We start from the raw sequence: 23,377 nt of genomic DNA on the forward strand, positions 1-23,377 counted from the left end.
CTCTCCAGTTTCTTCTCACATCCCTCTCCACCTTGCCCTTCACATTCCAGCCTGCTTCCTTGGTCTTGGTCTTGTGTGCTAAATTCTGCGCTTGCCTTTCTCCTCTGTCTGAAATGCCCTTCTGCTCATTCTTCAATTAGCCATGTTTTTCTTAACCTAAGATCTCAGATTAAATATCATTTTGTCAGGAAAGCCTTCCCTGAGCCTCCTAAACTGGGTTTGGTCTTCCGGTTACATATTCTTCGATATTCTATATTTTATAGTACTTATAATTTAAACTATTGTGTAACTGTTTAATGTTTGTCTCACCTATTAGATTGTAAGCATCATGGGGGTGCAGGGCATCCATCTCATTCACTGCCTGGCATACCTCCAACACAGAGTATATACTTAATAAATATTTGTTGACTGAGTGAATTAATGTATGCATAAAGGCAGTTTCTGACAATATGAGAGTTTAGAGTAAGAAGATTATGCTAGAAATAGAAAAAAGCAGCAAATAAAATGGACACTGTAGGGAAACAATTAGAGATCTTGGTGATAGATTGGCTCTGGATGAAAGATGACCTTGATTTCACAAACCTAAGACGTAGGCAAAAATATTGCTCTCGCCTCTTTGAAAAAACTCTGCAGGCGAAATCCTAACAAGTTAAGGGATGCCTGCTACAGGGATTAGACAGACAGTGACTCCATAAGGAAAGGCTGAGCGCAGGTCTGTCCTGAAGCCAATTTCAAGCAGTATTAAAGTCACATGAAAGGAGCCTCAGAACCACGTTGCTCTTCCCAGATATTTGGCTCTGACCCAGGGCCAGCACCGGTTTCCCGCCGTACACATCATACCCTCTTGTTTCTGTCTTTTGTTTAGGGGCCATTAAGTTTAATGACGACCTGAGCCTAGAGGAGAGCTGTCGCCTTATTGAAGCTCTGTCCTGGTGCCAGCTGCCTTTCCAGTGTGCTCATGGCAGGCCCTCCATGCTGCCATTAGCTGACATTGACCACTTGGAGCAGGACAAACAGGTGGAGCAATGACTAACAGGAGACTAGCTCCTATTAACCGAATGTAATCTGTCTTAATCCTTTCCCAATTACGAGAGTTTTGAAAAATATGCATTGGAAGTTTTCTTGGAAGTCTCACCATTTCATCTTCTAGCTCAAATTCAAAATGGAGTTTAGGCTGAACTATCTCATTATACACATGATGCCTTTGTATTTTTTAAGTTTACCACATGTACAGACTGATGTATCCTGAACATTTGTTGCCTACGGGCTCTAGGTTTGATAAGATGCAGAAGTTCTCTCTGGGGCCACAGAAGGTTGGTAGAAACACAGCAAATTCACTGCTGGCAAATGTAGCCGAAACAGCCAGTTGCTTGATAGTACTTACTGGAAATGGTAGCCATCTCCAGGGATCTCTAGAGTAACGATTTGAGGACCTCCAGGCAGGAGACCAAGCTTAGGACATTTCACATTATGCTTTGGTCCTGATTGCTCAGCAGTCCAGGAACAATGATGTGGATAATGCAATAAAGGCACCGAGTGGTTTAAACTAAAGAGCATTTTCTGTCCTTGTTATAATCTTAAATGAAACAGAACGTGAGAGCATAATAGGAATGTCTACGTTGCCACTTTCCAAAATCTTTTATTTTGCTTACCTTTCCTGTCAAGGGCTATAAATCTTTTCTTGCATGGAGTTTTCAGGTACTAATGTTTTCTGACTCATCTAGTACATTTTACTCCATTAAGAACTTTTTGTTTCATATGACAGTGAAAAAAATGAAAAAAGTTTTGTCTCCATTCCCAAATAGATGTGCCTCTAGACTGAGTTTTCAGTCCCATTTATCCTAAGGAAATCTATAATCTTTTCCCAATCCAGAAATTAGAAATCAAAACTGATTTGAGTAGCCATAATTAGGAAATACTTATATGCTCCTTGGCTTTTCATACTGCTAATTGGAGTTATTCTCTTTCTTCCCATAGATTAAACCCAATCTTGCTAAACTTCGCAGAATGGCTCAGGCCTGGCATCTCTTTGGAAAAGCAGAAGGATGTGATACAGGGCAAAGCCTGCAGGCATCTGCGCCTCCTTGTGAGCTGCCATGAGAACAGAATTATTGTCTCTAAGGAACCAAAGGGATGCTGACTGTAGGCCTCTGGGCAGAGACTGTGAGCAGCAGGCACTGGCAAGGTCTTGACTGAATGGGCCCAGGGCACCAGTCAGCATCTCCACCTTCCCTGAGCAGATGATCCCTCCAGTTAAGTAGCCAGATGGAATTCAAGCCTAAAGACTGTTCATTCATTGGCATCCATGGACACTGGAGGTTGCCCTATAATATCTACTTTTTGTAATTTATTTGGGGATAAAATCTAATGATTAATTGTTTGATTGTCTGGTTGTTTGTGGGATTTTTGGGGGGTGGGATGGGGTTTTTTGGTTTCGTTTTGCAATTTTTTTCCAGCCTCATAGTTTGCACTGATGTGATCTACCTGATGCTGAACTCCCAGGGGTCAAGCCTGCCTTCCCTAGACCTCCCACAGCCTGCTCCCACAGCCCCTCCTTCCCCCCCAACCTCCTCCACTTCCCTCTGCTGCTGCTTTACATTCTGTATCTCAGCCTTAAAGAGTTTCTCCATGCTCATTAAAAACGTGCTGGGTAGTCTTCCACCAGGCCTGTAGTTGGATTATTTTAAGGATAAAAACGGCGGACAAAGAGAAGCAAGGACCAGGATGGAATAGAGCAACTGTAAAGCACTGCTCCTCATTCTTTGTTTTATTGCCTCCTTAAAACCCTTCAGCTCTGGAAAGCAATCTGCAGATTCAGTGCAATCCCTGTCAAACTACCACTGGCATTTTTCGCAGAACTAGAACAAAAAATTTCACAATTTGTATGGAAACACAAAAGACCCCGAATAGCCAAAGCAATCTTGAGAACGAAAAATGGAGCTGGAGGAATCAGGCTCCCTGACTTCAGACTATACTACAAAGCTACAGTAATCAAGACAGTATGGTACTGGCACGTACCAAAATGTTCATTGCAGCTCTATTTATAATAGCCAGGACATGGAAGCAACCTAAGTGTCCATCAACAGATGAATGGATAAAGAAGATGTGGCACATATATACAGTGGAATATTACTCAGCCATAAAAAGAAACAAAATTGAGTTATTTGTAGTGAGGTGGATGGACCTAGAGTCTGTCATACAGAGTGAAGTAAGTCAGAGAAAAACAAATACCGTATGCTAACACATATATATGGAATCTAAGAACAAAACAAAACAAAAAAGGTCATGAAGAACCTAGGGGTAAGATGGGAATAAAGACACAGACCTACTAGAGAATGGACTTGAGGACACAGGGAGGGAGAAGGGTAAGCTGTGACAAAGTGAGAGAGTGGCGTGGACATACATACACTACCAAACGTAAAATAGATGGCTAGTAGGAAGCAGCCGCATAGCACAGGGAGATCAGCTAGGTGGTTTGTGACCACCTAGAGGGGTGGGATAGGGAGGGTGGAAGGGAGGGAGACGCAAGAGGGAAGAGATCTGGGAACATATGTATATGTATAACTGATTCACTTTGTTATAAAGCAGAAACTAACACATCATTGTAAAGCAATTATACTCCAATAAAGATGTTAAAAACAAAACAAAACAAAAAAACCCTTCAGGCAGGTGCAAGCCCACACGGGGTGGTGGCTGGAGCTGGCACCCCTGGCGGCACGCAGCTCCGGAGCCTCCGCCTGCCCACGTGAGGAGCTGTCAGCTCCAGCCCCGCTCTGTCACAAGCTTGTTGATCATATGAAAATTCGAGAAACGGGTCCCTTGACAAGACATCTAAACATGTTGGGACTGGATTTGTGGGGGCTGTACACGTGGTGACGTAATGAAATTCCAGATTCAAGTGGATGAAAAGGGGACGAGCGTGGACGCCAGGTTTAAGATTTGGCTGTGGCTCCGATTGCCTCCAGCCGGTGAGCCACCCCGTGGGTAAAAGGGAACCGGCGGAGGAAGACTTGACCATCAAGTACTCCCTGGTGGCGCAGTGGTTGAGAATCCACCTGCCAATGCAGGGGACACGGGTTCGGACCCTGGTCCAGGAAGATCCCACATGCCGCGGAGCAACTAAGCCCGTGCGCCACAGCTACTGAGCCTGCGCTCTAGAGCCCGTGCACAACTACTGAGCCTGTGCTCTAGAGCCCGCGAGCCACAACTACTGAAGCCTGTACGCCTAGAGCCTGTGCTCCGCAACAAGAGAAGCCACCGCAATGAGAAGACCGCGCACCGCAATGAAGAATAGCCCCCGCTCGCCGTAACTAGAGAAAGCCCGTGCGCAGCAACGAAGACCCAACGCAGCCAAAAATAAATAAGTTAATTAAAAACAAAAAAGACACTGGCATAGCCAAGGAACTCTCCTTCCTCCTGTGGCTGCACTGTTCCCTGCTGGCTGAAGGTGCAGCCCAGGCCGCCCTGGCGGATGACACAGGGAAACAAGAACCCAAGGGGGCAGAGGCGGAGAAGAAAGGAGCCCTTGGTGAAGAAGCCTCTGCCAGGTCGTATCAGCTGTTTTCTTCCCCTCTCCCACAGTAAAAGAGCTATGGGATACACACATGTGCTGTTCACAGTGTGGCTCAAATGCCAGCAAAATACAGTTTAATTGTTCCGAATCCTGTGGTTTCTTTCAGCCCACATTTATCACCTTAACCCAGTTCATGTATATTTTGAATTATGTATATGATCTCAAAACTGAAATCAATAATGAAGTCTCAAGTTCTGGTAGTCCACGAAGTGCACGAATATCTGATTTCGCCTGAATCTATTTTGGGGAAGATTACCAATAGAATGTCTTGGTCTAATGACTTGGTAGAACCAATTATTGTACATAAAACATATTTGCATATATGTAAAAAATAAAAGAAAGTAAGACAAAAAAATAAATAAAACCCCTTTCAGAGACTGATATTGTTCATATCCCAAACCAGTAAAATGGTGAAAGTACTATGCACTTGTTCTAGAAAACATTTTTTTGTACTTAAGTATCTATGTGAAAGCAATCTTCATATCAAAAATGCAGCATTTATTCTTTCAACCTAGCCAGATGTATTCTCTACCCTTTTTCAGGAGGCAAAGGTTACTTTGGTCCCTTTCCAATTGTATCTTGGTTTCATTACAGTATGCCTAACTAATGGCTTCGTAACTTCATTTGGGACCGGGACTGATCTTTCTGCAGACGCTTGTTATGCCACTCTTAATCCGTACTCCCCCTACCTTTTTAGATGACTTGATTTCTGGTTAATAAGACTCAAAAGACTAAAGTCCTATAAAAGAAAAAAAGAAAAAGCAAAAAAACAGCTGGTAATGTTTTTTGCATCTGGGATGCCATACAATGAGAAAGATGTTGCAGTGAGAATATCTACTTTTTTTTTTTTTTTTTTTTTTTTTTTTTTTTTTTTTTTTGAGAATATCTACTTTTGTATTTCCTGACCAGCCTGCTCCCACTGGTCTTTGTAGCAAATGGAATGATTTTCTTCGTTTTTTAATACAGGAAACAAATTTGTGCTTACGGGAGAAAAATTCATTTGCCGGCAGCCCTGCAGTGAATCTTACGGGAGTGATGAAGTAGTGCATTCACAGAAGGTTTAGGGAAAGCCTTCACTGGTTTTCAAGGGGATCCTCATAGATCCTTGTAGAATTACGTAATTGGAACCCTGAAGAATAGGCACCACTGGCCTTATTCTTCTAAATACATGTAAGTGGTTTCATAGACTGGGAGGTCTAGCCTTAGAAAGGAGGGTATTTTCAGGGGCTCAGCCTCCAGGCCCGGTGGGGTGCCGTGGCCTCTGGACCTCTGTCTCCCCTCTCCAGAGCTACATGGAGGTCAGCTGTCCTGGGAGTTTTAAAAATCTTTTTAGGTCAGACCAATCTGTACGATTAAAAAAAAGCGTTACGATACCTCTTATATTATGGTGATGGGGTGTGATTTCACAAGGTCTTGCTAATAATCTCAAACCCCTGTGTTCTTGAGAAGAGCAGAGGACTAGAAAAAGTTCTCCAAAAATCATGTAACCAATCATCCTGCCCAGCCTGACTCTAGCAATGCAGGAGATAATTATCCTATCTTAATAATTTATGAACTCAGTAGCATGTATCAGCATAAAACCAACCAATCAGCCCAAAATATCTAACATTACTTTTATTGCCTGTTAGGGTTCTGTTTCATTCTGTTTTAACTCAGGTGCCATAAGAGCAGAGATACATTTAATCTTCAAACACATGATGGTAATCATTAACACCTATATGGTGTTTTAAGGTTTACAAATAATATTTGCATAACTTATTTGAATTTCTTGGCAACCCATGAGATAAGGTGGTATTATTCTCCCCATTTTACAAAGTGGGAAAGTAAGTTTGAAAAATATTCTCTAAGATCACATAGCTAATAAGTAAAGCTGAGAGTGGTATCCAAGTTTTCTGGCTCCAAGAACAAGAATACTAGCTACCATTTTTTTTTAAAGATGTTATTTTATTTTATTTTTAATGTTTATTTATTTATTTGGCTGTGTCGGGTCCCGGTTGTGGCACACGGGCTCTTTGTAACGGGCTCCTCTAGTTGTGGTATGTGGGCTCCAGAACGTGCAGGCTCAGTGGTCACGGCACACGGGCTCAGTTGCCCCGCGGCATATGGGATCTTAGTTTCCTGACCAGGGATCGAACCTGCGTCCCCTGCATTGGAAGGTGGATTCTTAACCACTGGACCACCAGGGAAGTCCTGATACTAGCTTCCATTTACTGAGGGCTCACTATATACCAAATGCTTTGTATACATGATCTCTAATCCTTACAACGGTCCTCTTAGGAAACTAGTATCTCTCTCTTGCCGTGAGACTACTGAACCTCAGAGATGTTAACCGGTTTGCTGAGAGGGAGAATTCCAGCCCAGGTCTGTAGGACTTCACACTGCACACGTTCCCATTATTACCCACACTGCCCTATATCTTTTTAATTTATTAGGGATTTATCAGTTTGTAAACCTAGTGGTTTAACTGTACTTGATTCTGGTTAGCGGAGGCTTTGTTAACTTGAGAGATGAGATGTGTAACGAAGCCATTCTTAACGAGTTCCTTTGTCAGTAACACTCATCAGAACTGGATAGAGAAATAAAGGTGCATACCTTCAAGAAGCTTAGCTTCAGCCAGAGAGAGAGACAAGGAAACTAATGATAGACTAGGTAACTTCCTCTAAGTGTAGGGATCACCCTGAGTTACAGCTATGTCTTTATTATTTAAATAAATGGAAATGAACAATTCTACCGTCAGAATTAAGGCTATATAGATGGCAATAGGAGCTAGTATCAGAAAAGCTTAAGGCAAAGCTTAGAATGTAGGCTAGAAGGAAAAGGAGAGTCTGGGGAGGGGGCTAGGGCAAAGTCCGGAACCCAGCTGGGGATCTGGAACTCCATGAGTAGTTGAGAACGGAGAGGGTCTAGCAATCAGACGTCAGAGCGAGGCAAAAGGTCAGACACAAATGAGCAGCTGGGATCTGAGCCTAACAGATAATAAAAAGAACAAGGCAACCATAACAGGTCACAGCAGGAAGGGGCCCAAGGCCAAGTTCTAGAGATGTGCAGGGGGCTGAGGAAGCCATGCCAAGTAAGAACAGATGCAGCCCATCAGTTCCTAGACGGCACTGACAACCAGGCTCAGCCCGAGCTTCAGGTGGGGGCCAGTACCCGCGTATCTGAAGGAAGGGAAGAGCAGTTTCTGGCACAAAGAACTAGACTCTCCCTACCTGTTTTCCACTGAAGTGCACCTCCTTCCATCAAAACCCTTCACAAAAGCAGGCTAACAATGAGAACTGACTGGTATGTTTGCCACTGTATATCGTGCCAATTTTCACCCCTTCTCAGCTGAAGTTGCTCATCAACAGTGAGATGGCAAAAAGGTGGGCTCAGAAGAGAGGAAAAGAAAGCTTGGGAAACCAAAAATCTGGATAATCTGCACGAAATAAACACTTCCTTCCTTCTATCTCTCCATTTATTCATTTATTTATCATTCAGTAACATTTAGTGAGTCCCTTCTAAATGTACTGAGGCAGAAATTGTGGAAGAGATAAAGAAAAAAGAAGTTATCTTATGGTTTAGGATTTTTCAAGACCTCAAATCACTTTCATCCCATGCCCATTTGTCACAGAGCACTCAATCTTATCCAGAGACATCTGATAAAGTTCAGGCAACCTGATCAAAGCCTGTGGGAATCTGAGTGTCTTACATCTGAGTGTCTCCATCTATCGAACCAGCAAGCTAGCATGACTCAAGTAGCGGTGTGAAGAAGCTGGATTTGGCCAGACTTTCCCTGTACAACTTGCCTGACTAAACAACTTGCTCTAAGGAGCATCCAATTAATCAAAAAAAAAAAAAAAAAATGGTAGTTTGGAGTTAGCTACTGCTATTAGTTTATCATTACTTAAGTATTTCATGACCTCTCTTTTATAGTAGTTAACTGCAGAATTTTACATATAAATTATGAATCTTTGGAATCTTGTCAAGTTTTTAAGTAGCTTCCTTCTTCTCTAGGCAGGTCTTAATTCTAAATGTAAGTAGGGACTTCCCTGATGGTGCAGTGGTTAAGAATCCGCCTGCCAATGCAGGGGACATGGGTTCGAGCCCTGGTCCAGGAAGATCCCACATGACGCGGAGCAACTAAGCCCGTGCGCCACAACTACTGAGCCTGCGCGCCTAGATCCTGTGCTCCACAACAAGAGAAGTCATGACAATGAGAGAAGCCCGTGCACCACAACGAAGAGTAGCCCCCGCTCACCACAACTAGAGAAAGCCCGCACACAGCAACGAAGACCCACAGCCAAAAATAAATAATAAATAAATAAATTTATAAAATAAATAAATGTAACTAACATGCCTGCAAAAACACTACTGAAAGGCCCCTTCTCGTCAGCACAATATTTAATTTAAACATTAGGCGATCGTCGTTTCAAGTGTGGTTAGGCTTGAAGGCAGCCCTCTGCTGTGTGTTGTGAAGACTGAAAGCTTAGACTATAGCTCTTTATTGGTTGTAATCGCTTAGCCATTGCACAACATCCTGGAACAACTGTTTGGTGAATGAAAGGATAATCCAAAGCAGAGATAAAAAAACATTTCCAAACCACATTTCAAAATAGCTCCTTTGTGTCAACTAGATGCATGTCTGCAGAGGGAGTTTTTGCAAGGACAGGTGGATAGTGTAGGCCTTTACAATAATTACATCACCATCTGGTACTATCTTTATGGCAAAGCATTCTGATGTACTGAGTTCTACATATGTGGTATTACAGAGTCATGGAGCTCAATGGTGGAACTGTGAGCCTGGCAGCCTTCATAAACCCGAAGACTGCTGCAACAGATTACTTTGAGAAATGGCTTTGAAGCGTATCTGTGAAACTTATGATCTTACGAGTACCGGCAGTTTTTTCTTTGAGGTATCACTTTACACTTCAGTTTTTCTTGGTAGAGTATTTTTCAGAGACTTCTCTTAAGAGGCTATGTTGGGAATTTCTATTCCTTATTTGAGTTCCAGGAATTGTGCCTTTCCTGCCCTCCGTCCAAATTGGAAGACATAAACCGTGGGAAAAAGCGTCTTTACAACTGTGTTGAGTAAGTGATCTAACTTGGTTTATTAAGCGTATTCAGGAAGACTTCCACGTCCATGTAATCCTCTATTAATTTTCCAAGCTACAACAGTTTTTAAATGAGCTTCTGGATTCTGCTGCAAAAGCAGGGGTGAGAGGCAAGCCCAAACAAAGGCTGATAAGGTAGGAAGCTGACACAAACGCCTTAGCTTCTCCCTGTTCAGATCAGGTTCTCCCTTTCCAATATTTACTCTTCCTCAACTGGGAAAAGGGAGAGAGAGAAATAGAAAAACCAGGCATATAAACAGCTTTGTGGGATTTACTTGACTGAGGTTCTAAAGAGTACGCATTTGTGCAGTTCTGTTCTAGGCACTGTAAGTGTTGACCAAAGAGACAGCCTCTACCCTGGTAAACTTCGTCCATCTCAGTTCTGCCTGGGCAGGATGTTGGTGCTAATTTTAGACGCAGGGACCAAGATGCACAAAGGACAAGTATCATAAAGCACTTCTGGAGCCAGAAACAGATTTCAGTTCCTTGACTCACTGCTGCTCTTACCCCAGAGCACATGGTCGTACCCAAGTGAGCTGCCGTCAAGAACTGGTGCCTTCAGAGGAGACAATTGCTCGAAATTGGTAGCTATAAGCCACTTCACTGAGAAAGCGTGGGGTCTTAGATGCTTTAAGAAATAACTGACAGAGACCTAAGTGAGCCAGGCTCTTCTGTGTCAGAGAGCTTTTAGGTCAGTCCTTTAGACTGACCCTCTTCAGTCTTGCTCTTTCCCTGTCTCAAGGAAGATAAGAATCCTAAGGAAAGGATCTGCCCATGTCAAGTAGCTAACAGAGAGTGGAGCCCTTTCCCTCATCGTCTACCTCTGGCCAGTGTTTATCAAAACAAGGTTATCAAATGCCCTGTTAAAATCCCTTGGGTTGCTTGTTAAACATGCAGATTCCCAGAACTTCCTCCCGTACCTCATAGACACTGCTGCAAGAGGCAGGAGGCTGGCTTTGTGACAAGCATCCCAGGGGGTTCCCCCTGCACACTCAGTGGACCTTGGACCCCTGTTTTGGACCAAACTTCCCACACATGGCATCCAGATCATCTGGATAACCTGGGGAGACTTTTTGAAATCATAATTACTAAAGTAGTACACATAAAAAATAGAAACAATATACAAACACACTAAATAAAATTAGAAGCTGTCCCCCTTCTTGCCACCGTTTGGTGTTATTCTTCCAGACTTTTATCCTATGCATGCATATATTTTGTTTTAAGGAAGTTAGTTAGGGTCATATCATGTAGATTGCTCTGCAGCTTGTTTTCCCAGCTTGATTTTGGTTTTATACAGAATATAAAATAGACTTGCTTACAAATCTATCCCATTCATTAACACAAGGGTCACCACTCAGATGCCTACAAGGGTTCGGCAGACAACATAAATGAGTTTAGTGGACATGGCTTGGAACTGCAGAAAACTGGGGGTTTTCCATTTAATGGAATTAGAAGCTACCCAACTATAGCCAAATGCTGCCATTTGGGAATGTGGGCCCAGAGTTGCCAAATCTTCAGGAGTAGCAAGAAATCTGAATTTGTTTAATGTGTAACCTCCAGATTTTAAAATACTGGTAAATAATTCAAATTAAATACTAGATGAACCATCTAAAACGTCTAATCCAGACGCTGATCTCAAGCCACCCTTTGAAACCTCCGTTGCAGCGTATACATAGTGTCCACGGTACATCATACTTATTTTAAAACCTGTCTTGTTTTTAACTAACAATACAAAATGCTATATTGCTGGACACTTAGGCTGTGACATTACAGCTGCTACCATGGACATTCTTGTCTGTGTCTTTGTGTGCTTGTAAAAATAATTCTAGAAGACTCAAAATTGCCCTGGAAAAGGTTGTACCAATTTACAATCCTATTAACAGTACATGAGGGGGTCCTTTTCTGGGGCACTCTAAGCAGATTCCCATGCGCCATCCCAGAGATCAGATGCAGTAGGTCTGGGATTGTATATTTTCTCAAACTCCCAGATGATTCTGATGATCAGTGATTTTGGAACCACTGTCTTGGATTATTAACAAGTTGTTTGGGATAAATTCCAGTCAGTTATAAAGGAATCATAAATACTTTCATCTGCCTTTCTGTTTTAGGCTGTTACCTCTGATTATTGCCCGCTATGAAAACACCAAAGGGCTCTGCTGCTGCTGTTGCAGGCACTTCAGTCAGAGCAGGACAGTAAATAAACCAACTCAGGAACCTTCGAGCAGCCTTTATTGGCACAGCCTCAGAAAAGGCGTGGTAGTCATTTCTGAGCAAAAACCTGTGGCCCAGCAAGGTCTTCAGTGCTGTGTTTAACACACCACTGAACCAGAAAGTTTAAGTTCCTGAAACAGACGCCCCAAGTCACTAAGAGGCTCCAAAATCAATAGGTCAAGCCCTGCTGCTCTGTTGAGACCTGAAAGGCAAAAAATCGTCCTGGATGTGCATCCTGGTTATAGGATGACTGAAACGGTGGGGAACAGTATCAGTATCAAGTTTTCTCAGCTTGACTCCAGATCACTCCCCCATTACAAGGAAGATGTGTTTCAGCTGTGGCACTGAAGTCTCCACTCCATTCTGTGTTTGCCTAAGCAGCTTCTGCTTAGGACGAGTGGTGGTCATAGGACATGATCATCAGGATGGTAGAGCTCACTCATCAGGCGGTAGATGTAGGAAGGTGCATTCCCACCAATGTTGGAGATAAAGAGGGTAATGAGCTCTGGGGGAACGTAGTCAAACACAGGGCAATGAACACTGACTTTCTCCAAGATGTCCCCTGAAAGGTAATCACATGAGCAAAAGATAAAACCAAGGCTCCTGTTCTAATAATTAAGTATCTTATAGATTCTAGGCTCAGTAATGCAAGTACACTCGCCACCCCAAGGAAGGGAAACTGCACAACATACAAACCAGAAGAGATGACTTCAGTTCATGATACACCCTATGCTTATAACTGTCTAATGCCTTTCCATAGATAACCCTTAGAATAATATTCAAATTTGGGATTGCACCTTCAAGATCTGGCCCCTCGCCACCACACTACACTAATTATAGTTCATATTACTCTCTCTCTTGCTCATTACTCTCTAGCCACATGGCCATGTTCTTCCAACTGGCAAAGCATGTACCTAAATCAGGCCCTTTGCACCAACACCTGGAAAACTCTTTCCTTCATCTTCACACAGCAGGCTGTATTCCTTCAGGACTCTGCTGAAATGCCATCTCATTAAGGCCCTTCCCCGGACCAAGGTAGTCCCCTCGTCACTTTCCATCTCATCCTTCGTATTTGTTTTCTTCCTAAAACATCCCATGACCTGACATATTCTTGTCTGTCTTTTGCAACATAATGTAAACTCTGGGGGAGCAGGGCCTATCTATGTTATTCACTGTTATATCCCTAGTGCCTGAAATAGTGTTGGATACACAGTGGGTACTCAATAGTCATAAATATTTCTTGAAAGAATGAATGTTTGGATAAATGGTGAAGTTATTCAATTTCCAAGAAGAATCAGCACCCCGAGTACTATGCTTTGCTCCAGGAGGGTGTTAAAGCCCAGGCGAACTGTTGACGAGGCAGCAGGCTCACTGAGCAAAGCTGCCTTCAGAATATGTGAGAGAAATGGACCCCAACACACAAAGGTGTCCAGGCTACAGGCGAGTTTCAGAAGTAACATTTCAGAGCCTGCTTTCTTTGGCAGTCACGTTACCAAAATGACTCCCTGCAGCAGCTGAAAACAAGAACATTTTCTCATTGGGTTGTCGCCTGTGTCTCAAAGAACTTTCAAGGCCAAACCCAGTCAGTGCTGGGTGATCCAACCCGCCATGGCCCCAATAACGCAGCTAAAATATATTAGTTTTAGAAGAAAATGAACATGGATTAGATCAGGACCCCGAGCACTCTAAGCTGCTAAAGAGAACAGTCCCCACAAGAAGTATGATAAAAAAAACACAACCTGACGGCATTCAATCCCACTGGCCACCAAAACCAAAGCCAAAAGACCGAAACGCATACACAAAAACCCAAAACACACAAGCGCGTGTGCCACATACATTCAAGCAACTTCTGTACCTTCTGTGAAAGGCAGGACTTCTTCAGGAGCCACAAACTTGTGAAATGAATCTTCTTCATTGGGGAACTGGAAAAGAATTAGGGAAAAAGAAAAAAAAAGAATTAGGGAAAAAGAAAAAAGAAAAAAAAAAGAGAGTGTCAGCTCATCTGACACTTCCACTTTTAGGTATACACCCAAGAGAAATAAAAAACATACATCCACAGACATTTGATTACAAAGGCTTACAGCAGCATTATTCACAAAAGCCAAAAGGTAGAAGTAACTCAGATGCTTATCAACAGATCAATGGATAATTAAATTGTGGTATATCCCTGCAATGGAATACTATTCGGCCACAAAAAGGAACAAAGTACTGTGCTATGACTCGGATGAAGCCCCAAAACATTACGCTAAGTGAAAGAAATCAGAAACAAAAGGGTCCATGTTGTATGACTCCTTTTATGTGAAATATCAAAAATAAGCAAATCCATAGAGACAGAAAGCAGATTAGCAATTACTAGGAGATGGGGAGAAGGAGGAATAGGGAGTGATTACTCAATAGGTACAGAGTGTTTTTCTGGGATGATGAAAAAGTTTTGAAACTAGAGAGTGGTAGTTGCACAATGCTGTGAATGTAGTAAATGCCACTGAACTATACAACTTTAAATGGTTAATTGTATGTTATGTGAATTTCACCTCAATTTTTAAAAAAGTAGACACCTATAGATAGGCTGATATGTTCAAAGCAAGTAGTTTCTATCACTGGTGAAACTGCTCTTCACTTTGTAACTTCCTGTATTCAGGCTACAGAGGACAGTCTCTGGAACAAATAAAACCAATTCTATGTTTCTAGTTTCAACTTACTTGGCATTTTCAGAAATGGTGTCAGCGAGTGGTGGCAATGTAAACAAAGGGCCTTCCCCAACTGCGTATTGTCCTGACCTTACAAGTTTGACTTCCTGAAGCTGACAGGTTGTAACTATCAATGGCTTTTCCTGGATCAAGACCTCTGTGGCTTTTTCCAGCCTCCACTGGGTCTAATCCATTGAGTAAATGCAGACAAAGAGAAGCCCCAGAGTGAGAAGGTTGAAGGCCCACAGTTCAGACCTACACCTTGACTTGACAGATGAGAGAGCAGATGGAGACAGACAGACATACCTGTGGGGAAAGCTTGAACATAGGTGCACAGACGATGAGTGGGGTGGAATGGTGTTTTGCTGCCAGTGCTAGAGTATGAGTTCCTGTCACAGCTCTCAGGGCACCGTTGGCCAGGATGGTCTTTGTGCCAATGATCACCTTTGGGACAGGAAAGAAAATGTTAGCCATCCTAGGAATAGAGCCCTAAATAGGCCATTGGGCACAAGAGCCATGGAATGCTCAGCCTCAGTCTTGGTGTACTGGGAGGTCACACGCTGGTACACCCAAGGGAAAGGGAGTCTAGGCTCAGACCACAAGTTCTAGCATAAAAGTGGGTTCGCAAGGGAAGAATGATCATAGTACAGGACAGGAAACTGCAATATCTACTGTTCTTAGCCCTGTCTTTCCTGGAAATCTATCTTTCATACCTCCTGAGAAGCAGGGAGCCTTTCTTCCACCATCCACCACCGCCAAGCTCTCTGAGCAGAAGTGAGCAGCCCTTTACCAGATCCCTAGCAGCTGACACACTTACCTTAGTCCCACTTAATTCTTTTCAATGCTTTAACCAAAATGAGGCTCCTCCAAGTGAGGAATAATGATTCAGATAAAGGGGGAAACAAAATCAGTTAATAGATTAAAAAGGCCCATGTATATATTTTTAAAAGGTGCTAGAAACTTTCTTCCCTTCTCATGGATATTGGGGGTGGAGAGAACCAACATTTTAGAAGTATAATCTTCATGAATTCGACACACTATAACCCAAATACACCCACCTTGTTGACTCTTGACATAACAGCAAAAATGGCAGCATCTGTCATGACAGTCGTCTCAATACCTGTTTTGGACAAATTGACTGCCATCTCATGACCCTGCAATAGGAGAGAAAGGCTGATGCTGGGAGGAAGAGTGAGAGAGAATGAAAGCGCTCTGGGGATTCTGTGATACTGGGCATATCCAATGTGCAATTTCCAACAGATAACTAACTCATCTGGTAGGTATTCTCTGGGAAGCAGGAGGAAGCCCAGGGGACTCTAATAAATGTTTATTACTCCCCAGCAGCACTAGGACAGCCACAAAACTGGAAATATGACTTTCTTGCATAATCCAGCAGAGCTGACAAGACAGATCCTAGCTCATTATTTTACTGCATCCTTACATACTTCCTTTTTTGGAGACCTATTATTTACCTAAAGATTGAGTGAGGTTAGACCAAGCATCAGTCATCCTCAAGGTAATTTACCCTATTTTGATTCCTAAAACAACCAATAGTTATATTTTTCTTGGGCCTAGCAGCTCACCCAACTTTCTTATTTTTTTTTCTTTTTTTACCCAGTTCTATGAAAACATTTATTGAGCCTTTATTTTACAGAAGTGAATACCACTGACTCTCTCAAGGAGTTTTTAGGAGAGGCATATATATATATAAAACTTTATATATATATATAAAACTCTAACATGCAGTAATAGATATAATAATAGAGGTACTGAAGTAGGAAGTAGTATAGAGCTAGAATTGATTCATTTACTATTGGAAGGGTTGGGGAGAAGGGGGATAAGAACAGCCGTGAAAAACAGTTTCCCAGAGGAGATGATATCTAAACTGGGTCTTGAAGGTTAAAAACAAAGGTTTCATTCTTTATATGGTATGAAAAATATGTCACCCAACTTTCCTAAACCAATGTTTAAGAATGTTAACAGGATGAACTTGAAAATTCCCTTAGTGTTTTACTTTGTCTTCTCACTGTGCCTTGCTTATCAATTCAAAGATGGCATGGAGCCCACCTACCCCTCCTTTATTCTCTCCTTATTTTAAATTTTTCTTAGCAACTCCAGCAGTCCCCGTACCTGACAGAAAGGTGCACACTCTGCCACGATGACATGGAATTTCCTCTTTCGGGCAGCCTCTTTGAGGAAGGCCTCCACTGTTCGGGAGAAGCCAATGGTCATGATCACCTCATTGGAATGGATGTGCTCCAGAGCCTGGGCTGCGATGTTCTCCGTTGTCCCTTCTGCAAGAAGCCAGTTTTTCAAGAAAAATATGACACTGCTATACTACAACACAGACAGACACTACAGAAAACAGAAAGGGATGTGCACCCTTCTCTAGACTGCCCACCTAGCAGACCCTGGTAACACGAGGTCAATGGACTTAATGTGGAATGTCACCTTTCCTTAAAAGCCCTGCTCCTCCACGATCTTCCATCTCCCAAGTTCTCAGCCTACCCTCTTGCCCAGCAGCACCCCTATTCATCAACTTACTCCCCGTGCCCCTGCCGGGTCCCAACACCAGCTCTCTACAATTGACTTTGAAGACAATGAATTTAGGCAAGAAATGGTCCAATTTGGGAAATTCTAAAGTGCTGAGCGTGGGGTAAACAGAGCTTCCCCCAAAAGAACTCCTCCTCCAAAAGGTGGCCACAACACCTCCAACTGACAGGGAGGCCACGGTAGAAAAACTGGGGGTGGGGTGGGGGGGTGGATGTGGAAGCAGCAGCTCAGTGCACAGACAGACTCGGCTTCTTCCTCCCCTGGGAACGCTGACTGCAATAAGTATCTACAGTTCTCCCGAGTCACATAGACAAGGTGGGTGGAGGCGGCCTGTGTGTATGTGTATGTGTATGCATATGTGTATGTGTGTCTGTATAAAAATTCAAGAGGAAGTTTAGTGAAGGACGGTCTATCAACTGTGGTTTTCGGGGGTTCATCTTCTTTAAAATAAAAATAAAGCTCTTCCCAAATAGAGTCTCCGCCACAGCGGATCTGCAGTCGATAAGGGGTTAGTCTGTAAGGAAATGTAAAGAGGGTTATCTTAGTCTGCCACCTATTCCAACCCTTCCTAATCAGGACGAGGGCAAACTTCCGAGAACCAGAGGACTGGTAATCTCCCATCTCTGCTGATGACAACTTCCAGGGTCTTCTGTTCCCTCATCTGCCTGCCACCTGTCCTGTCCACCTAGGGATCAGGACTCACCCAGTTCCACAAGCAGCTCATTAATTGCTTCAATGATGTTGGACTGGAGTTGAGCATAATGGGAGCGGAAATCCTCGCTCAGGCCCCCGGATGTCAAGAGTTTGTGCAGGGACTCCTGCTGATCGCTCTCGTCGCTGCGTCCGTGGAGTCTATGGAGGCAACAAGACCCAAAGAGGGAGGTGGGGAAGAGATGTGGTCATTAAGGTAACAACAGCTGCTCAGCTCCAATAAAGGCTCCATGTAAAAAGCGTCACTGGGTCCAACCCCCGGCCCAGGACGTGGGCCTGACCTGCCATACTCCTCCCGGATAATCCTGAGCACTCTCCGCACCATGTTGCCCACAGTGGTCTCTGAGGGTTGAGCAGCCGTCATCCTCCGGCCTTCTCTGCGGATCAATTCCATCAGCTCCCCTGTCGTCCAAAGAGAGAGGGTAAGCGCGGCAAGGGCGCGGTGGGGCCTGGGCGACTTTCCGCCCGGGGATCGGAAACGGAAAGTGGCGAGGGAGGCGATGGAGCTAGGCCTGCCTCACCTGCATTGCTCCAGCGGTGGTCCGTGATGATCCGGCGCAGCAGCCCCAGGGTCTCCCGGGCCATGTCCTCGGAGCTGTGCCGCCCGCCGCCCCGCTTCAGTGCCTCTACGAAACTCTCGATTCTCTCGGACAACTCCGAGCCCTTGGCCTCAGCCCCCGGCATCTCGAAAAAACCCGCCTCGCCGGCGGAATCCACACCTGCACGACCTCCAGACTTGCACTTCCGGGGCAGGAGAGGTCGGCTTCCGCTCTGCGAGGAAGACTCCAGTTTGGGAGACGGCAGGGCCACGCCCCTCGCTGCCACATCCCGCCCCCCCACCTGCCAGAGCCAATCAGAGACTTGGAGCTCGAGTTGTTCAGTTACGACCGAGCGTCCGCGCGCCGCCGAGGTTGGAGGACCGGAAGTGACCTTTCTTGCTCCTCAGACGCTGAAGACCTTGCAAGTGAGGCGTCGAGAGGGTGGCTAGACCAGTTGTGGAAACAGCCAGTCTGAACGTCCCCCACCACTACCCGAGGCTACGCTGGAGAAGTTGCCGCCCTCTTTCCCGGTCCCTCAGCTCCGGTGACGGCCCAGCCTCCAGACACAGACGCTCAGAGTGTGCGTCCAGGGTCAGCTACCGCATGGGCCGACGCCCCATTATAATGCTGTTACACTGCGTGTTACTGGTTCGTTCGCGCCTCTGTCTCTCTAATAGATTGAGCTCCCTGACGGCAGGGACAATATATATATTGTTTGTTTGTTTGCCTTTGCCCTTTCCTTTTAAACGTCTAGCACGCATAATATAAGACAGAGGAATCGGGGATGGGGAGATCGAATACCCACCAATAAGGAGATTCAAAGTGGGAGTTAATATGGGAGCAAAGATGATATCCTTCCATCTGGACAGACTACAGAGACTAGAGAGTATAACATAACACCAAGAGCTACCATTTACCTAAAGCTTACTAGGTGTTGGACACTGTGTGTGAATTGTCTCATCTAATGCATCTCTGTGAGGTAGGTCCTCTTATCCTCATTTTACAGATCAGGAAACAGAGCCACAGAACTTAAGCAGTTAGTAAGGGGATGCGTTTATATTTAAATCCAGGTGTGTCTGAACCCAAAGTCTGTGTGTAATGAGAATCTCTAATTATTTCCTTAAGATAAATTCTTAGAAGTGAAGTCCTTGGGCACACACATTTCTAAGACTGTTGTTACAGTTGACAAATTGCCCTCCAAAAAAATATATCAATACGAAAATCAGACAAAGATAGTACAAGAAAAGAAAATTGCAGACCAGTGTCCCTCATGAATGCAGATACACAGATCTGCAACAAATTATTAGCAAACCAAATCCATCAATACATAAAAGATTAATGTATAATTATCAAGTAGAATTTAAACCTGGAATGCAAAGCTATTTTAATATTCAAAAATCAATTTGAGAAACCATATTAATATTCTGAAAAGTAAAACCTCAGGATCATATCAATTGATGCAAGAAGCATTTGACAAAAATCAACAGCCATTGAATATAAAAAAAAACACAAAACCTCTCAGACAACTAACAATAGAAAGGAAATTCTTCAGCATGATAAGGGACATCTACAAAATCCTATACCTAACATCATACTTTATGGTGAAAGACTGCTTTCTCTCTAAGATCAGGAACAAGGCAAGGATGTCCACTCTCACTGCTCCTATTTAATATTATACTCAAAGATCTAGCCAGTGCAATAAGGCAAGAAAAAGAAATTTTAAAAACATACAGACTGGAAAGAAAGAAAACTGTCCCTATTAACAGAAAACATCATTGTCTACATAGAAATTCCCAAAGAATCAACAATAATAAGAAAAAGCCTCCTAGAACTAATACATGAATTTAGCAAGGATACAAGGTCAACACACAAAAATTTATCATATTTCTGTATACTACTGATGAATAATCAGAAACCAAGATTGAAAACATAGTAGCTCCCAAAAGCCATAAAATATTTGTCAATTTTACTGTGTGTTAAGTTTAAAATGTCCAAAAAATTCTGAGTTTACATGCTTGCTGGCACTTATGTTCTGGCCAATTTTGGATATTGTCATTATTTTTCCAGGTATAAAGCCATTAAAAAATAAGGTACGTACTATTTTATACATATAAAAGAATATGTGCGTATGTAAATGCAAGTTATGAAACTTGACAACAAAATGAACACCCATGGGCCCATCTGTCAACTTGAAAACTAAAAATCTCAAATTCATAGACACAGAAAGTAGAATGGTGGTGGTCAGAGGCTCGAGGGAGGGATTATTTATTGTTTAATGTTCAGAGTTTCAGTTGTACAAGATGAAAGGAATTCTAGAAATGGATGGTTGATGATGGATGTGCATTTATATTGTACAATATAAGTGCATTTAATGCCACTGAACTGCACACTTAAGGGTTAAAATGGTAAATTTTATGTTATGTGTATTTTACCACAATTTTAAAACATAAATAATTTGTGATATTTTTAAAAAAACACCCAGAATACTGCCAGTACCAGCACATCAATGTGTGTGCTCTTTTCCTAACCCATTTCCCTGCCTTCTACCACACCCAAGGATAACCACTAAACTAAATTTTGATTGATATTCCTTTGCTTTATGAAAAAATAATTTATATTTACAATCCCTAAACAACATAGTGATTAATCTTGCTTGTTTTGGAGTTTTTTTACAAATGGTATTATAATGTAATCTTCTACAAGTTGCTTTTTTTACTTAGTATGACGTTGCTAAAATTCATCCATGTTGTTATATGTATCTGTAGTTCTCTTGTTTGCACTGCTGTGTAATGTTCCATCATATGACTATACCACAATTTATGTATTCATTTTCCTTCAACAGATATTTGGGTGGTTTCCAATCTTTTTGGGGGGTGAGAGAATATAAACTATAAATATTCTTTTGTATATCTTGGCATACCTACAAGTGGAACAGCTGGGTCATAGGCTATGTGAATATTCAACTTTACAAATAGTGCTAGTATTCCAAAGTGGTTAAATCAATTTATGCTCCCTCCAGTAGGGCTTAAAGAGTTCTAGCTTACCAACACTTGGTATTATCAACTATTTTGGGGGGTGGGGGTGGAATCAGGTGGATATAAAAAGATATATCATTGGAATCTTAATTTGTTTTCCTGATTACTAATGAGGTTGTTCTTTTTTTTCTTTTTCCATATGTTTATTGGCCATGTGTTTTTTCTCCTTTGTGAAATATCTACTTGTGTCTTTTACCTACTTGCTTTTGGTTAAAAAAAATCTTTTTCTAGTAGCTTTGTAGGTGTCCCTTGTATATTCTGAATACTAATTTTTTTTTTTTTTTTTTTTTTTTTTTTTTTTTTGAGGAAGCCCTGAATACTAATTTTTTTCTTTGTTTATGGCTTGTCTTTTTACTCACTTTGAGATGTCTTTGAACAGAGTTCTTGATTTTAATGTGATTAAATGTATCAATCTTGTCTTTTATAGTTAATGCTTTTTGTGTTTTCTTTAGAAAATCCTTCCCTAATCTAAAGGCATAAAGATAATCTCCTGTATTTTAAAAATTGCCTTTACACATAATTTTGAATTACTTTCTATGTAGGGTAAGAGCTGGGATCCAATTTTATTTTCTTTTTCCATTCTTTCTTCAGTGATTTTCAGTGCTACCATTGTACTATGTGAAGTTGTATATTGTGTGAGTCTGTTTTGGGGCCCTGTATTTTGTTCCATTGCTAAATTTGCTTATCCCTGAGGCAGTATTACATTATCTTAATTATTACTGTCTTATTTTTTTAAAAGTCTTGCTCTCTGGTAAGAAAAACTCCCTTACCATATTCCTTTCTTTAAGGTGTCCTGACTAGTTTTGGACCTTTGCTCTTTCATATATATTTTAGAAATAAATTGTCTATTTCTCAAAAAAAAAAAACCAAAACACTGTATTGAGATTTTGACTGACATTGCTTTAAATCTCTATATCAATTTGAGGACAATTGACATCTGTAAGATACTGAGTCTTACTATCCATGAATGTGGTGTATATCTCTTATTTAGGTCTCCTTTAATGTTGTCCAGTAAAATTTTATAATTTTCTCCATTTAGGTCTTGCACATCTTGTGTATAAAATTTATTCCTAGGCATCTTATATATTTGTCACTACGGTAGATGATTATCATTCTTTTTCATCATTGCCAAATTGATAGAGAAAATACAGAAACTCCTTTTAATTTTCATTCCTTTGCTCATTAATCAAGATGAGCCTTTTTCATGTTTATTTACCATTTGCATTGCTTCTCTTATGAATTACTGGTGCATGTGGTTTGCCCATTTTTCTAATATGATGTATAGCAGACATTCTGATTGTTCATTCAATATCCATTTTTCTCTTCCTGTTAAAAATAACTGATTTTGTTTTGTTTCTACCCACAGGGAAGGTGGTTTTAGCTTATGAATAAATCCTGATTGGTCTAAGCCAATCATAGTAATTCCATTCTACTTTTTTTTTTTTTTACAGATTGGTGTAGAATAACACACTTTCTAGTTAGTGAGATGTAAGGAAAATCTGTTTGGGACTTCCTGGAAAGATTTCCCTGTTCTTAAGAAAGAAACAGACTACGTAATCTCTTCTATTTCTGGACTTCTTGGATGAGATTCCTAGAGTTAATGCAGCTATCTTGTGACCATGAGGTCTTAAGACTGAGGATAATGTTAACATTCTGCGGATTTCAGAACCGAAAAACAGAAAGAACCTAGACTCTTGATAATGTCAATACTTAATGGATAGTTTACATATATTAACTCTTCATCCTTTGAGACAGATACTATTAATATAACCATTTTCAAAAGAGGAACCTAAGGCATAAATAAGTAACTTGCTCAGTGTCACACACTCAGTAAATGGAAGGGTTGGGATGTAAACCCAACAATCTAGCTTCAGAGCCTGCACCATTAGTCTATATATCGTGATGCCTTTTTCTTAAAGTTGTGTGAAATCAACAAATTCAGAAGTTGCCCTGCCTTTAGACTTCTTATTATATGAAG

The 23,377-nt window shown here is 42.0% G+C and overlaps 2 protein-coding genes across 6 annotated transcripts in view; one reads left to right on the plus strand and one right to left on the minus strand.

Annotated features, from left to right (window-relative positions):
• The window catches only part of MLH3 (mutL homolog 3), a 28,044-nt gene extending 25,383 nt beyond the window's left edge, over nucleotides 1-2,661 (plus strand). For 3 of the 5 annotated variants that reach the window (XM_024737750.1, XM_024737751.1, XM_024737753.1), the window contains 2 exons: nucleotides 866-1,017; nucleotides 1,978-2,661. In XM_024737750.1, the coding sequence (XP_024593518.1) occupies nucleotides 866-1,017; nucleotides 1,978-2,100 (275 nt within the window). In that variant the 3' untranslated portion in view covers nucleotides 2,101-2,661. Of the gene's footprint in view, nucleotides 1-865; nucleotides 1,018-1,977 lie in introns of those variants that run through there. The other 2 variants (XM_024737752.1, XR_003002225.1) reach the window with 2 other exon arrangements.
• A 9,209-nt stretch (nucleotides 2,662-11,870) lies between these two features.
• EIF2B2 (eukaryotic translation initiation factor 2B subunit beta) lies at nucleotides 11,871-18,581 on the minus strand. Its single transcript, XM_024737755.1, has 8 exons — nucleotides 18,347-18,581; nucleotides 18,107-18,227; nucleotides 17,818-17,966; nucleotides 16,692-16,855; nucleotides 15,620-15,715; nucleotides 14,868-15,005; nucleotides 13,730-13,796; nucleotides 11,871-12,436 (listed from the first exon to the last, which is right to left on the minus strand). The coding sequence occupies exons 1-8, from the start codon at nucleotides 18,507-18,509 to the stop codon at nucleotides 12,279-12,281; spliced, it is 1,056 nt and encodes a 351-aa protein (XP_024593523.1). The 5' UTR covers nucleotides 18,510-18,581; the 3' UTR covers nucleotides 11,871-12,278.
• Nucleotides 18,582-23,377: the final 4,796 nt, after the last annotated feature.

This window comes from Neophocaena asiaeorientalis, unplaced genomic scaffold, assembly GCF_003031525.2.
Source record: "Neophocaena asiaeorientalis asiaeorientalis breed wild unplaced genomic scaffold, Neophocaena_asiaeorientalis_V1.1 scaffold49, whole genome shotgun sequence".
Taxonomy (NCBI): Eukaryota; Metazoa; Chordata; class Mammalia; order Artiodactyla; family Phocoenidae; genus Neophocaena; species Neophocaena asiaeorientalis.

Bases quoted from the DNA above. Each gene is read 5' to 3' on its own strand.
- EIF2B2 (XM_024737755.1), bottom strand. From the start codon at position 18,509: ATGCCGGGGGCTGAGGCCAAGGGCTCGGAGTTGTCCGAGAGAATCGAG. The intron at 18,228-18,346 runs GTGAGGCAGGCC...TTTGGACGACAG, and splicing joins CCACCGCTGGAGCAATGCAG to GGGAGCTGATGGAATTGATC. The intron at 17,967-18,106 runs GTCAGGCCCACG...TTGCCTCCATAG, and splicing joins ATCCGGGAGGAGTATGGCAG to ACTCCACGGACGCAGCGACG.